The sequence below is a fragment of the Carlito syrichta genome, unplaced genomic scaffold, assembly GCF_000164805.1.
Source record: "Carlito syrichta isolate Samal-C Ts95f unplaced genomic scaffold, Tarsius_syrichta-2.0.1 Scaffold303270, whole genome shotgun sequence".
Taxonomy (NCBI): domain Eukaryota; kingdom Metazoa; phylum Chordata; class Mammalia; order Primates; family Tarsiidae; genus Carlito; species Carlito syrichta.
The window spans coordinates 13,570-30,466 of NW_007247366.1; the positions used below are offsets into that span (position 1 = coordinate 13,570).

A 16,897-nucleotide genomic window follows, 5' to 3' on the forward strand; every position below is an offset into this window, starting at 1 on the left:
AGGGAAAAAAAAAAGCTGGAGTCTCACTCTTGTCGCCCAGGCTGGAGGGCAGTGGCACACTCCCGACCACCACAGCTTCGAACTGCTGGGCTCAGACCATCCTTCTGCCTAAGCCTTCCAAGTAACTGGAACTACAGATGCATGCCATCATGCCCAGCTAATTTTTGTCATTTATTGTTGAGACGAGTTCTCACCAAGTTGCCCAGGCTGGTCTTGAATCCTGGGGCTCAGGCAATCCTCTAGCCTTGGCCTCCCAAAGTACTGGGATTACAGGCTGAGCCACCGCGCCAGGCCATGTTTTCTTTCTTACTGAAATAAAGAAGATTCTGATTTTAGATGCCTTTTTATCTTAGGGTCATAGTTTCCCTTCAACCCGCTCTTTGCCTAAAAAATATCAAAAGGTGCTCAACAAATGTATCTTCTCCTGGACTTGCTATTCTGATCTATTACTTTGTATATTATATCTTAGAAAATAAGTCTTCCTTTTATTTTTTATTTTCATAATTTTCTTGGCTATTTTAATATATTTTCTTTATTAAAAATCATGACATTTAACATTTTAATATATTTTCTTTAAAAGAAGAATTTTGGCATAATCTCAATCCATAAAAAATCTGTTTGCGTTTTAATTGTTGTTGCATTGGATTTATTTAATTTGGAGGGACTTGATTGATTTGCAGTATGAGTCATCCTGTCCAGAAGCATAGGGTATATATATATATATATATATATTTTTTTTTTTTTTTTTTTTGAGTTGGAGTCTCACTCTGTTGCCCAAACTGGAGTGCAGTGGCCACTCTCGGCCACCACAGCCTCGACCTGCTGGACTCCGGCGATCCTTCCGCCTCAGCCTTCCAAGTAGCTGGAACTACAAGGGTGCGCTACCATGCCCGGCTCATTTTTTTTGATTAATTGTAGAGATGAGGTCTCACCAATTTGCCTAGGCGGGTCTCGAACCCGCGGGCTCAGGCAATCCACTCACCTCAGCCTACCAAAGGCGCGGGATTACAGGCTGAGCCACCGAGCCCGGCTATATATATATATATTTTTTGAGTCGGAGTCTCACTCTGTTGCCCAGGTTGGAGTGCAGTGGCATGCTCACATCCATCACAGCTGACCTACTGGCCTACTGGGCTCAGGTGATCCTTCTACCTCAGCCTTCCAAGTAGCTGGAACCATACGCATATGCCACCACACCCAGTTAATTTTTAAATTTACTGTAGAGATAAGGTCTCACTATGTTGCCCAGGCTGATCTCAAACCTGTGGACTCAGGCAATCTTCTTGTCTCAGCCTCCCAAAATACTAAGATTGGAGGCGTGAGCCACCGCGCCCGGTTTGCATGGTATATTTTTATATTGTTATCTACACACAGATTCTTTTATAATCTCCAACTGCCTGAAAATGCTCTCATTCTAGAAGGAGAGACAAATAAACATGAATATGCAGGGTGGTGTGATTAAGATGAGACACAGATTGGATAGAAGAGGAAGTTACCTCCTCTGCTTATGGTATTGGAGGATGAGTCAGGACTTCCTAGGTGGGAGAACCTTGAGTTGGCCACAAAGGGGCAGTAGTGAGCAGTGGGTTGGGTCACTTGGGAGGATTCTGCAGTGCTGTAGGCTCTCTAACTGGTACTGTCCCTAATCCTGCCTGCCCTTCTGTGGGCCATGTTGGTGGAGATCTTTGACTCAGGCCTAGGGGAAGACAGAAATACACATTTCTGATAGGGTCATGAAGCACACACATTCAAAAATGGACAACTTCTCAAAAGTTAGTGCAGGGCTGGATTTCTACTAACTGATAGGACTCAGGTCAAACTCACTATTGTAGAAATTCCCTAGAGTGCAGAAAATTAACTACAGCTGGAACCTAGGCCAGTAGAGACAGAGGCTGGACACTGCATGCTGTGAATGGGGGCTGAGACTAGAAGTCCAGGTGCTGTGTCATTATGGTCATGACATTACCTGATCTTTCCATGAAGGGCTGAAGAAGTGCTATTGGTGAGGTTGTTGAAGTCTCCATCTTAAAAGAAATAGTGTGCTAAGATAACAGGACTTTTCTGAAGTTGCTGTGTGGGTTGGTGCTAGCAGGGCCCTGAGAATCCTGATCTTCCCCCTTTCCTCCGCTTTCTCTATTCTCCCCCTTGGATTCTCTCCTTTCCCCTCTGAATGGCTGACAAAGGCCAAAATGTGATGGGAAGAAGGGAGGGAGATTGTGTTAAAGGATCCTGAGTGAGTAACTGGCAGGAATATAGCGTGCTCAGGCGGTACTGTGACTGGGTTCTACGGAGAGAGGGGAACCTCTGCGTGCTCTGTGACTGCAATTGGGGCCCTTCCCTTTCTGGTACAAATACCCAAGTAGATATGTATGTGTATATTGGTGAGTTGAGAGTCTTGAGTGTTGGAGGAACTTTGGGGATCCCCATTTGTGATTTCCCAGGTCTGGGGGGTAGGGGAGAGTTCCTGAGAAAGGTAAGCTGGATGGGGAGGCTCTCACTGCCTGATCAGGCCCATGCTACTTCCTTGAAGAAAAACAGCAGCCTCTTGGTCCCAAAGCTGTAGTCTCTGCGAGTGCTGAAATCTCCCCTTGATAGACCAACAGAGGAATTGGTGAGCTGTGTATAGCAGGCAGTGCAAGAGTTGAGGGGTTGGGATTAAAAGAGTTAACATAAGCCGGCTTGGTGGCTCAGTCTGTAATCCTGCGCCTTTGGGAGGCTGAGGTGAGTGCATTGCCTGAGCCCGTGGTCGAGACCTGCCTGGGCAGCGAGACCTCAGCTCTACAATAAATCAAAAAATCAGCCGGGCGTGGTAGCACGCACCTGTAGTTCCAGCTACTTGGAAGGCTGAGGCAGAAGGATCGCTGGAGCCCAGCAGGTAGAGGCTGCGGTGGCCGGGAGCGGCCACTGCACTCCAGTCTGGGTGACAGAGTGAGACTCCAACTCAAAAAAAAAAAAGAGTTAACATAGGCTACTGCCTTGCTAGACTCCGGTGCTCTTTGAGTTATGGGTGTCGCTGTGCTTCCTGGCTTTGGCCTCCTCCACCACCTTGTGGAGGTGAACCTTCTCTCTCTCTCTAATTTACTTTGAAATAAACTATATTTTCTAATCTAACTTCTGTGCAATTCTTTGCATCTTTCACGTGGCATCGAATAGCACCCCAGACACACCCCCGGCGGGCCTGTCCTAACATTCTGGAGGCTCCGCTGGGAAAGTGTGACCCTAATATACTTTGGAGTCTCCAGCAAGATAACCCTAACCGAGATCTGCTGCTCTCTCGCGCTCTCTCATTCTTCTCTTCCACCAAGAACTGCTGCTGTCTCTCTCCTCTCCAAAAGTGCTCAAATGTACCCATTTTGTGGCTCTTTGAGTCCACACTTCCAATCTGTGAAAGGTGAATAATAAACTTGACTTCTTTCTATTTTCTTACTTGGTTGCAATTTTGCCTTATTCCTACGGGCCTCAGCACCGGCTCCAGCCCACTTTGCCCCAGCTGACCCTTTCACCAGGTGACCAAGTACAGGGAAATTTCTTCTGTGACTCTTTTCTCATTCTCCTCTCTTCAAATCTGTGTCTCCCTGTGGACTGCGCTGGAACTTGGTGGCAAATGAAGGCTCTGGCTGGGGTGGCTCCCCACTGTGTCTGAAGGCCCCAGGGAAAGGCAGCAGACCTCTGAGGCCCGTTAGGGTGGGAGACTAAGGTCTATCCTCTACCTCAACCTGTAGCTGAGCTCTCTGAGCCTCTCCATGGACCAAACTAGATTTCGGTAGATAACTGTCTTTTCACCAGGGAGACTTCCTGGAAAGACAGGAAGGCCCACAAAGGAAGGTCCTGGACCTCCAGCACCTGACTGAATGAGAGGCGAGGAAATCGTCTCTTATCTTTCATTGTTCTTTCTTTGCTTGAAGATGAGCTATAGAAAAAAAGAAGAAGAAAAAAAAAGAGTTAACATAGTAGGCCTGAGATGGCCTGCTTGCAGGCCGGATGTGTGGCTCACGCCCATAATCCCAGCACTTTGGGAGGCCAAGGTGAGAGGATTGCCTGAACCCACAGGTTTGAGACCAGTCTGGGCAACTTGATGAGACCTCATCTTTACAATAAATCAAAAATTAACTGGGCATGGTGGCACGTGCCTGTAGTTCCAGCTACTTGGCAGGCTGAGGCAGAAGGATCACCTGAGCCCAGCAGGTTGAGGCTGCAGTGGCCATGAGCTCTACCCTGGGCTACAGAGTGAGACTCCAACTGAAAAAAAAAAAAAAAAAGAATGACTTGCTTGCAAGGTTGGCCCTTCTCTGGCGACTTGGCAGCTTGTCACTTGATCTATTCTGTAATCAGTAAGCATATTTTGCTGTGCTTTTACTGTGCAAGCAATTGACATGCTGAACAGCTGCTTTCTTTTGGGGAATCTGGGATTTTATAGCTGTTAGGCAGAGGGCCTTGCATGACCAGATCCCTTGGACACTTGAATCTTTAATGACTTCCCTGAGCTGAAACATTGCACACATGTGACTCTTTTTTCACAGCTAGGTAAAGAAACATACTTAGTGTGTTCCCTTATGTGAGGGAGGTAATGAAAGGAAGCCCATGCGTGGACTTTCCAGAATTTTCTGTGTCTTTTTTGTTTGCTGATTCTGTTGCATATCATTTTGCTGTTATAAATCTCAGCCATGGGTGCAACTATATGCTGAATTCTGTGAGCTCTTCTAATGGGGGGTGGTCTTGGGGACCCCTGACATAGGGACCCAAGTAAATGTAATTTGGGTGTCTATGCCAGAGAAATGTGGAAACCAAGGCATCGAGCACCCAGCAGCTGTCTAGAGAGCTATGCTTGAGCCAAGCTCTCAGCAGGGTCAACCTTTACCACCATTAAATATATATATATAAGCCGGGCTCGGTGGCTCAGCCTGTAATCCCGCACCTTTGGGAGGCTGAGGTGAGTGGATTGCCTGAGCCTGCGGGTTCGAGATTCGCCTGGGCAGCGAGACCTCATCCTACAATAAATCAAAAAATCAGCCGGGCGTGGTAGCGCATGCCTGTAATTCCGGCTACTTGGAAGGCTGAGGCGGAAGGATCGCTGGAGCCCAGCAGGTGAGGCTGCGGTGGCCAGAAGTGGCCACTGCACTCCAGTCTGGGTGACCAAGTGAGACTCCAACTCAAAAAAAAAAAAAAAATATATATATATATATATATATATATATACCTATCTCTCTCTCTGTATATAGTATATACAGTATATATTTCAGTATGTGTATATATAAATATACTATATATACATAGGTATATGTAGAAATATATATTTAATATATAATATGCATAATATATTTAATATATGTATAATATAATATTTGATATATATAAAATGCATAATATATATATGGAGAGAGAGAGAGACAAGACAGAGACAGAGACACAGAGAGAGAGACAGACAGAGAGAGTCTTGCTGTGTTGCCCAGGCTGGAGTGCAGTGGCTATTCATAGGTGTGATCTTAGAACACTGCAGCCTCAAGCTCCTGGGTTGAAGACATCTTCCTGATTTAGCCTTCTGAGTAGTAGCTGGAACCACAGGCATGTGCTACTGTGCCTGGCCGTAATCATCTTTTTGAAGTGGGTAGGGTTCAATCCCAAACGTAAGGAAACATTGAAGAGAGACACCAGACAGCTCAATGGAGGAGAGGATGCCAGTGGAGAGGAAGAATCCCCGCCACCAATAGGGCCTACAGTATTCAGTACTCTGTTGTCATGGATGCTCCCTTGCCCCAGTGCTGGAGGTCCCTGACACCCTCGAGATAGAGGCTGCTGATTAAGTTCATGACTATACAGAAGAGTTATACTCAGAATCTGGCAGGTGATAGAGCATTGAAGAGGAAGATGGAGATGACTCTGACACTCCAGTGATGCCAAAACTCCTGTGAAACTAGGATTCCATTTGAAAGCTTAGATGCGAAATCTGAAATAGTGACTGTCTCTTGTTAGGAAAGACACGGATCCTCTCCAGTACTTCTCTTGAGGTTGGTAGACCAGTAGACTAGAGTCCTGTAACTGACTTTCTTGTCGAGTCTTCAGCTACCAAGTCTCTGAGGCAATGGGCAGCAGCTAGGGTATGGTGTAGCAGTCCCTTGCCAGCCCCTACCTTACCACTAACCTAACGGAACATGTGGCAAATCCCTGCGTCCTGACTGAACCAGGATATCCAGTAGGAGAGCTTAGAGCCTCTGCAGGAGGATATAGAGAATGGAGACTTAGGAACAATGTGGGATCAGGACGGGTCCTTGTCTGGGAAAAGATCAAGGGCTTTTCCTGGTGGCCTGCCATGGTGGTGTTCTGGAAGACTGCCATCTTCAAGCACCAGGCCATCTCTCACATGAAAGCAGTGGTCTCGTGATAGTGAGTTCCCCGAGCTGGTGGCCCTGGAGCTGCTCAGCCAGTACTTTAACCTGGCTACCTTCAATAACCTGGCTTCTCATAGAAAAGTTATGTACCAGGTCTTGGGAAAAGCAAGAGTGTGAATCGGCAGGCCCTTCCCAGAATCCTGCAGGAGCATATAGACAGTGGAGAAGTACTGGCTGAGCAGCTCCAAGGCCACCAGCTTATCCAGAGGGCCCTTGGGGAACTCACCATCACGAGACCACTGGGCCTGGTGCTTGAAGGTGGTGGTCTTCCAGAACACTACCATGGCAGGACGTCAGGAAAAGCCCTTGATCTTTTCCTGGACATGGGCCCATCCTGATCCCACATTGTTCCTAAGCCTCCCGTATCTGTATCCTCCTGAAGGATCAGTTGAAATCTACGTTGGAGTGAGCCCATAGGGATTCCAAGTCAACTGTAGTTGAGGGCTTCAAACCCAACACCAACCAGCTGTCAAATTGAAGGTGTGTATTCAGTGAGACTTGGAATCAAAGCAATGTGAAAATAAGACCTGAAGAAGCACTGCTGCCATTTCTGACTTCTGTCTTCCATGCAAATGCCAAAAGTTGAATTTCTACAACAAGGGCAAAGGTTTTGGGAAAGAAGATCAAGAGTCTAGAGCAAATGACTTTGGATTTAATAGCAAGAACAGTCTAGAATAGGGCTTGGCAACCTTTTTCTTTTACAACCCAGATGGTAAATATTTTTGGCTTTGTGAGCCATACGGTTTTTTTTCTGCAACTACTCAACTCTGCTGTTGTGTGAGAGCAGCCAAAGACAACAGGTAAACCAACAGGCATTGCTGTGTTCCAGAAAAACGTTATGGACATTGAAATTTGAATATCATGTAATTTTTGTGTATCATGAAATATTGTTTTTGACTTTTTCAGCCATTTAAAAATGTAAAAACTGGGCTGGGCATTGTGGCTCATGCCTGTAATCTCAGCACTTTGAGAGGGTGAGGCGGGAGGATTGCTTGAGGCCAGGAGTTCAAGACCAGCCTGGAAACATAGCAAGCCCCCCATAAAAAAAAAAAAGTGAAAACTATTCTTAGCTCATGAGTGATATAAAAACAGGTGGTGAGCTGGATTTGGTGTGTGGGTGGTTTGCCAAACTATGGTCCAGTATTAGCTATTGTCCTGTGTGGGAGCACCTCTGTCTCCTTCCATCCACTCTTTGAGGGTGGGCTCTGCCTGATGTGCCAGGACCAGTTCAATTGGATAGGAAAGCTCTAGAAAGTACCGACAGTAATCACTAAATTGAACCGCAACGGGAGAATAACTTTTCCCTCTTGTCATGAATGGCAAAGTAGGTGTTTTGTTGTGCACAGAGCCAGAAAGGATCTTTGACTTCCCTGAATGTTATGTAGATGTGTCCATCATGGACCAAGGCACCTGTGTGTGAGGTCCTGAAGTGTGCCTGTCATTCATCTCCTCTTGCCTTCCTGGAAGATGTCTTTGCCTCCCTGAAGGATTTGCCTGTGAATGGTCTCACGGTGGGGAGAGTGGGTGGCGCCTAAGAGTCAGGGCAGAGCCAGGACCCAGGAGGTAGGATCACTTAGCTGTGTGAGGTTACTCTGGGTACCTCAGTTTTCCTACCTGTTCAGTGGGATCAGAACCATCTGTCCTTCTCTGGCAGGGGGAGACTTAGGTGATCTCTTGCCGAACAGACTGAAGAGCCGCCTCCTCACCTATACACTGCTCAGATCTAGCCACCTGGAGCAGCCAGATATGGTGCTTATTGTTTCTCCTCAAACTTTAGGACCCGAAATAGCAAGATTTCTTTTATCCCCCCTCCTGGGTTTACCATTCAGAAAAACAATAATCTAGAAAATTATCAAGATAGTTATCAAACAAGATTATAATTTTATTTTATTAAAAAAAAATTTAAAAACACCTGCTGCTCCATTTTCACAGAATGTGCAATTTGGATAGATATGTAGTTTAGGGACATTTTAAGGGGCCAGGAAGATGGTTTTATAGGTCATGCAGGAGGAGAAATTGTACATATGACTTTCTTGAATCACTTGATGCATTCAGCTTAATACAAAAGACTGAGATGCTGTTGGGGTTTATTTATAGTGTTTCTCCAAATGGTGATGATTTCTGTGATGATGTCATCATCACATATGGGTCCTTTAAAAAAATTTTTTTTTGAGTCGGACTCTCACTCTGTTGCCCAAGCTGGAGTGTAGTGGCACACTCATGGTCACCACAGCCTCAACCTGCTGGGCCCAGGCAATCTTTCTGCCTCAGCCTTCCAAGTAGCTGGAACTACAGGCACGCCCCACCATGCCTGGTTAATTTTTAAAAATGTATTCTAGAGATGAGGTCTCACCAAGTTGCGCAGGCTGGTCTCAAACCCGTGGGCGCAGGCAATCCTCTCACCCCAGCCTCCCAAAGTGCTGGGATTATAGGTGTGAGCCACCGCATCCAGCTGGGTCCTTTTTTTAAAAATGCAAACCCAGCCGGGCTCGGTGGCTCACCCTGTAAACCCGTGCCTTTGGGAGGCTGAAGTGAGTGGATTGCCTGAGCCCGCGGGTTCGAGACCCCCCTGGGCAGTGAGACCTCATCTCTACAATAAATCAAAAAATCAGCCAGGCATGGTAGCGCATGCCTGTAATTCCGGCTACTCGGAAGGCTGAGGCGGAAGGATCGCCAGAGCCCAGCAGGCGAGGCTGCAGTGGCCAGGAGCGGCCACTGCACTCCAGTCTGAGCGACCGAGTGAGACTCCAACTCAAAAAAAAAAAAAATGCAAACCCAAAGACAAGGCTGTCCTTAGTCAAATCCTTCTCAGTGACTGTATTCTAACCCTCTAGATGATCCCATGAGAGGTAAGCCAAATTATAATCTTCCATGTATCTTGCAAATAAGTGTGCCTTGTCAGTATCTCCTTCTTTTTCTCACTGATGTAAAGGGTGTCAAGGAAGAAGTTTAGGTCTGCTACTGCTAAGACCCTCCTTCCCCCAACTCTCTCTTCTGTAAATGCACAGGTCGCAGGTTAGAAGTATGATACCCCACTTCCTCTTCTGAGCTTTCAGAAACAGTGACATCTGGGGATCAGAAACACATTCCTCTTGCTTCCCTTCCTCAACTATATGGCAGGGGAAACTTGAGCTTCCCTCCAGAGATGTTAAAATATTGCCTTTTGAAATTCCATAGTAATGGAATTTTACCAACACAGAAATAATAAGTACTTAAGGGGATGGATCCTTCAAATACCCTGACTTGATCATTACACATTCTATACATGTAACAAATACTGAACCCCATTAATATGAAAAATACTATGCATCAGTCAGGTGCAGTGGCTCACACCTGTAATTCCTGCATTTTGGGAGGCAGAGGCAAGAGGATTGCCTGAGCCCTGGGGTTTGAGACCAGCCTGGGCAACTTCTCAAGAGACCTCATCTCTACAATAAATAAAAAAAAATTAGCTGGGCATGGTGGCACATGCCTGTGATTCCAGCACTTGGAAGACTGAGGCAGAAGGATCTCCTGTGCCCAACAGGTTAAGGCTGTGGCGGCCATGAGCGTGCCACTGTGCTCTAGCCTGGGCAACAGAGTGAGACTCTGACTCAAAAAAAAAGAAAAGAGAAAGAAAAATATTATGTATCAACAAATTAAAATATTCCATAATAATTTGTTTTTGAGAGGAATGGGAGTTTGGCAAGTTACATTTTAGAAATGCTGTTGTAATGTTTTTTAATACTATTTACTCTTTTTGCTAATGCTCTTCTGTAAAATAAGGAGTAATATGGCAGGTTTTGAAAAAATATATTTTTATTAAAAGCACAGACTTCTATTTCCATATTTAACATTTTCATACACTTTTTTTTTGGTAACTGGAGCCACATAATAAGTATGGGGGGTAAAACAAACAAATTAAAAAAAATAAACCTCTGGCCAGGGCTGGCTCAAGTCTATAATCCCAGCACTTTGGGAGGCCAAGCTGAGAGGACTGCCTAAGTTCAGGGGTTCGAGACCAGCCTGGGCAACTTGATGAGACCTCATCTCTACGATAAACAACAACAACAACAAAATAAGCTGGGTGTGGTGGTGTGCACCTGTGGTTCCAACTACTTGGAAGGTGGAGGCAAAAAAAATCACCTGGGCCCAGCAGGTCGAGGCTGTGGTGGCCATGAATGTGCCATTGCACTCCAGACTGGGTGACAGAGTGAGACTCCAACTCAAAAAAAAAAACAAAAACAAAAAACCTCTAGATTGTGTTAACAGTTTGTGAAATTTTAGAATGGAAAATGGTGAGTGCTTGGAATCTTGCTTATTACATTAAGGTCAGTATTTCTCTAAAAACATAATAGGGAAGAGGTGTAGACTGCGGAGAAGTTGACTTACGTGAAAGGAAGAGGCAAGAGGAGGCGAGGGCCCCAGTTAACTAAGAAGGCTTGGGGGCTCTTGGGGGTCATCATGATAGACACAGCAGGCCTGGATTCTTAAGGCTGCTTTATTTCTCATTCCAGCTTTGCCTTTCAAGAACACTGCCTGACTCTGGGAGGAGGAGAAGCCCAGATATCTGGGGGCCACCTTTCTCTGTTCTGATATGCTGGCTCATTTCCAGAGAATCAGCACATCTTCTCTCTTGGGAAGGGAGGAAGGAATCAACACTTAGGTAGTTCATGTCTTGTGTTAGCCGCTGTGCTAGGCACATTATAATGGTTTCTGCATTTAATTTTTTTATTTTTTGAGTGTATTAAAAACATAACTAGTTTAATATTAATTCTAAATCATAACAGTAATTTTTTATAAAAACCTGGGTTATGAAAGTTCTGAAATGCACTAAAATTCTCTATATCAACATTTGCATAAATAATCATAATAACTTAATAGTATCTAATAGTCAGGTTTTGTACATTAGACTTCTTTTTCATTTTTTTATAATGAAGATTATCAAAGATAGGCAAAAGTAGAAAAAAAGCAATTTCCAACTCATGGCTAATTTTGTTTCATTTCCATTTCCACTGGATTATTTTAAAGAAAGTTTAAGATGTCATACCATTTAATCCATAAATACCTCAGTCCTCTGTCTAAATCATTAAAACAGCAGAATGGGATGGGTGGTGATGTCCCCATTTAGAGATGTAATCATCTGGCTTAGAGGGATTATGTGACTTGCTTGCAGTTACACATGGATGGCCAGATGGATAACTAGGAATTAAAACCCAGATTTCTCTGACTCTCAAACTATGGGTTTTCTGAATTGCCTTCCCAACTGTTTTCTTTTTTCCTAGAAAACTACTCAATGATAAAAAAACACGTTTTCCAACTCCAGGAAATGGGTTTATGATTTTGGATGAAGAGCCCCATGGAAGATTCACCCTCTTGTTCTGATGCTACATATCCCTGCCTCCTACCCCTATGATCTTTTCTATATCAGAAATTTAATTTGTTGATTTCTGGGTACAGGACTATGTGAGATTCTGGGAGCCAGTCAAATAGAATTCTAAGTTCACCGTCCTTATTCTCAAATAACAAAGATTCTTTGGGAAATAATGCATGGAAACAGGAAATAAGGATACTGGTAGTAATAATGATGAAGACAGATAAAACTATAATAGTGCCGGAAAAGACATGACTAAATGTTAGCCTGTAGCTGTTAAAATAATGCACAGCCACAAAAAATTATCTTAGGTTTCCACTGATAATCAAATTCACGGTACACAATGTGCTTTAACCCTGCATTAAATTTACTTAGCTTCATGAAAGGATACCAAGCGGGAAGCATAGCAGCTGCATCATCATTATTCTCCTCAGGAGGTTTTGTACTAGTCCAGGGGGCAGTTTCCAGGGTCATAGGGACCAAGCTTGATTGTTAGAGATGGGGTGACTTGGGAGCAAATCACTTCCTAACAGGGAAGCCACTGACTTTATTTTCCTGTAATCCCTCCCACGTCCCTACATTTTATTATGAAAATTTTTAATATACAGAAAAATCCAAAGCATTGTAAAATCATTCCCCAACACCTAAAGTCAATAGTTAACATTTTATTATTTTTTAAAATGTTGAATTCATTTATCTGTTCCTCTATCCTTTTTTCTTTTTTTGAGTCGGAGTGTCACTCTGTTGCCCTGGTTGGAGGGCAGTGGCACGCTCACGACCACTCACTGCAGCCTCGAACTGCTGGGCTCAGGCAATTCTTCCACCTCAGCCTTCCAAGTAGCTGGCCTTCCAAGTAACTGGAACTACAGGCATGCCGGCTAATTTTTCTTGATTTATTGTAGAGATGAGATCTCGCTAGGTTCCCCAGGCTGGTCTCAAACCCATGGGCTCAGGCAGTCCTCTCACCTCCGCTTCCCAAAGTGCTGGTATTATAGGCGTGAGCCACCGTGCCTGGCCCCTCTGTCCACTTATTAATTTATCTCATATTTTGATGCACTTCAGAGTAAGTTATAGATCTCAGTACATTTTCTTTTTTTTGAGTCAGAGTCTCACTCTGTCGCCCAGACTGGAGTGCAGTGGCTGCTCCCGGTCACTGCAGCCTTGACCTGCTGGGCTCCAGCGATCCTTCCACCTCAGCCTTCCGAGTAGCCGGAATTACAGACACGCGCTACCACGCCCGGTTGGTTTTTTGATGTATTGTAGAGATGAGTTTCGCCAAGTTGCCCAGGTGGGTCTCGAACCCTCAGGCTCAGGCAATTTACTCACCTCGGCCTCCCAAAGCGCGGGATTACAGGCTGAGCCACCGAGCCCGGCCTACATTTTCTTTTGAGTCGGAGTCTCACTCAGTTGCCCAGGCTGGAGTGCAGTGGCACGCTCATGGCCACCACAGCCTCGACCTGCTGGGCTCAGGTGATCCTTTTGCCTCAGCCTTACAAGTAGCTAGAACCACAGATGTGTGCCACCATGCCAGGCTAATTTTTTTATTTATTGTAGCGACAAGGTCTCACCAAGTTGACCAGGCTGGTCTCGAACGCCTAGACTCAGGCAATCCTCTCACTCTGTCTCTCAAAGTGCCACCGCTGCCAGCTATCTTCTCATTTAACAGTGTCTTTCACAGAGCAGAAGTTTTTAATGTTAATGAAGTCCAACTTATCAATTTCTTCTTTCATTGATCATTCTTTCAGTGTTGTTTTGAAGAACTTATCACCAGGCCAGGCCCACATCACTGCCCCCTCAGGTGTTGGCTGCCTAATCCTGGGTCATAGCTTGCTGTCTAGACATTTTGTACCCCTTTCTACACTGTACCATACCGCCTGAGTGGGTTGTCAGGCTACATATTTGACATCCCTCCCAAAACTTCTCACAAGCCCAAGGATTTCAGTACCTATACCTAGTTTCTACTTTTTTTTTTTTTGAGTCAAAGTCTCACTCTGTCACTCAGGCTCATGGCCACCGCAGCCTCGACCTGCTGGACCCAGGTGATTCTTCTGCCTCAACCTCCCAAGAAACTGGAACTACAGGCATGTGCTACCACGCCCGGCTTATTTATTTATTTATTTTTGATTTATTGTAGAGACAAGATCTCACCAGGTTGCCCAGACTGGTCTCGAACTCCCAAGCTCAGGCAATCCTCTCGCCTCGGCCTCCCAATGTGCTGAGATTATAGGCTTGAGCCACCACACCAGGCAGTTTTCTACTTTTTTTTTTGAGTTGGAGTCTCACTCTGTCATCCAGACTGGAGTGCAGTGGCCGCTCCTGGCCACTGCAGCCTCAACCTGCTGGGTTCCGGCGATTCTACCGCCTCAGCCTTCCAAGTAGCTGGAACTACAGGCGTGCACTATCACAGCCGGCTAATTTTTTTGATTTATTGTAGAGATGAGGTCTCGCCAAGTTGCCCAGGCAGGTCTCGAACCCACGGGCTCAGGCAATTCACTCACCTCAGCCTCCCAAAGCGCGAGATTACAGGCTGAGTCACCGAGCCTGGCTGTTTTCTACTTTTAACTCAGCATCATTGTTATTCTTTTCTTCTCTGCCACTTCTGTGCTGGATTTTAAATCACTTTCAGAGTCCAACTCTGAGGTGAGAATTCCAAGAAGCTTGGTCTTAGTAGCTATGTGGTGTGCTACCTCTGGACCCTACTGTGGTCTTTGATCTGATGGAAGCTTAATGAGTTTAGCTCTAGGCCAGGCTTGGCGGCTCATGCCTGTAATCCCAGTACTGTAGGAAGCTGAAGTGGGAGGATTGCTTGAGCCCAGAAGGTCAAGACCGCCTGTGCAACATAGGGAGACCACATCTCTACAAAAAAAATTAAAAATTAACTGACCATGGTAGTGCATGCCACTAGTCCCAGCTACTTGGTAGACTGAGCTTAAGCTCAGTAGGTTGAGGCTGCAATGAGCCTAGATTGTACCATTGTATTCCAACCTGGGTGACAGAGTGAGACCTTGTCTTCTCTTAAAAAAAAAAATTAAGAAATTAGTTTAGCTGTAGAACCTGGAGTATACATCACTAACTCCTAGAGTGTCAAGAACCATTTAGGTGAACAAGAAGACTGAAGGAGATCTGAGAACAGGAGGAAGAAGCAGTGTCAGAAAAAGGTGATCAGAGACAGCTGGAAATTACATAGAAATGTTCCCCGGATTTCACAGAGTGAAGGAGTTTAGAAGTTAAAAATCTAGAGCAAGTCCAGGAGTATCTGGAAAACCCACAGGTTGAAGCAGATAGTAATTGAACAAATAATGCTTGAATTCAGAAGTATGTCGTTTGGTGACTACCATGGTAACTGAGGGCACTTTCAAGTGTAACTGAAGAGAAAATACCGCTGAATATTCATTCTGAGAAGAGACTTGAAAATGAAAAAGCATATAGTGTAGTTTTAGTATGTAGAAAGTTGAAGTAAGCTTTCTGAGACTTGGAAGAAACAAACAAAAGAGGTAAGGAAAGAAAACTGGGGTAAGGCTAGAAGAAAGGCGCTTTGCATGAAAAGAATCAGGTTCTCTCACACCATGCAGGACTGTTTTCCAGTCCTATATATTCTTGAAATTTGACTGGGGGAGTTTTCTGGGTCCTAGTTTTCTTCCTCTAAAATAACTGTAACATCAATCTTATAATGTCAGTCTTGAAATGTATTTCCATAAAATGCAAATATGTTTATTTAAAAATTCTCCATAGGTTAAGGGTTAAACTTCACTTGCCTGGAAGTGCGATTCTCATGAATACTACTTGTCATTCTCTCTGCTCTTTTATTTATTTACTTATTTATCTATTTATTTATTTATTTTTTGAGTTGGAGTCTCACTCTGTCACTCAGACGGGAGTGCAGTGGCTGCTCCCGGCCACCGCAGCCTCGATCTGCTGGGCTCTGGCGATCCTTCCGCCTCAGCCTTCCAAGTAGCTAGAACTACAGGCGCGCGTTACTACGCCTGGCTAATTTTTTATTTATTGTAGAGATGAGGTCTCGCCAAGTTGCCCAGGTGGGTCTCGAACTCGCGGGCTCAGGCAATCCACTCACCTCAGCCTCCCAAAGCGCTGGAATTACAGGCTGAGCCACTGAACCCAGCTTGTGCTCTTTTATATATTCTAATTATTGCTCTACTGATTTGAGTAAGGAATTGAGGGCTTTAGAAAAGGCATTGTTGCATACACAGTGGTGGGGATTTTATAAATCACATTTCCGAAGCAGAGAAATATGCTTTGATCAGTGTTTGCAAGTTCTAGACCCAGCCTGAGTACTTACATTTTCCTCTATAATCCGAGTTGTCTTTCATTTTTTCTCTAATCTTCATCATCCCTTAATCAATATAAGCCCAGCCTTCGTGCTGCTTTTTATTTCTTCAGTCTGTTTTTCACTCTTCCTTCAAGTTTCATCCATTATGGGTTGCCAAATTCATTTTTCCCAAACTCTGCTTTGGTATGTTTTCTTACTGATTAAAAAATTATGCTCCAGGGTGAGTAGCGTGTGACCATCTGTGTCTCATGCGTGCTTTAACACCAAGTCAACTGAAAACCCTCAGATTGATTTCTTTCTTTTTTATTTATTTTTTAGATTGGAAAATATAGTTTATTTAGAAAGTAAATTAGAAAGAATAAGAGAGAGAGAGGAGATTCACCTCTCCCAGGTAGGAGAGGGGACCAAAGCTTAGAAAACATGGCGGCGACCATAGCTCAAAGAGCAAATGACCACACCAGAGTTTAGTAAAGCAATGGCCCTCTTTCTTTTATTAAAAAAAGAAATTATTGGCTAGGCTCGGTGGCTCAGCCTGTAATCCCAGCACTTTGGGAGGCCGAGGTAAGTGGATTGCCTGAGCCCGCGGATTTGAGACCAGCCTGGGCAACTTGGCGAGACCTTGTCTCTAAAGTAAAATAAAATATAGCTGGGCGTGGTAGCACACGTCTGTAGTTCTGGCTACTCGGAAGGCTGAGGCGGAAGGATCACTGGAGCCCAGAAGGTTGATGCTGGGGGTCGTGAGCATGTGTGCCACTGCACTCTGGCCTGAGCAAAGGAGTCTCACACTCTGTCGCCCAGACCGGAGTGCAGTGGCCGCTCCCAGCCACCATGGCCTCGACCTGCTGGGCTCCGGCGATCCTTCCGCCTCAG

At 45.0% G+C, this 16,897-nt stretch overlaps 1 protein-coding gene across 1 annotated transcript in view; it reads left to right on the top strand.

The window, feature by feature from the left end:
- The first annotated feature begins 9,228 nt into the window (after positions 1-9,228).
- The window catches only part of ZNF589 (zinc finger protein 589), a 16,501-nt gene continuing 8,832 nt past the window's right edge, over positions 9,229-16,897 (top strand). Inside the window, 2 exon segments of the mRNA XM_021712429.1 lie at positions 9,229-9,235; positions 10,883-10,941. Coding sequence (XP_021568104.1) covers positions 9,229-9,235; positions 10,883-10,941 — 66 coding nt within the window.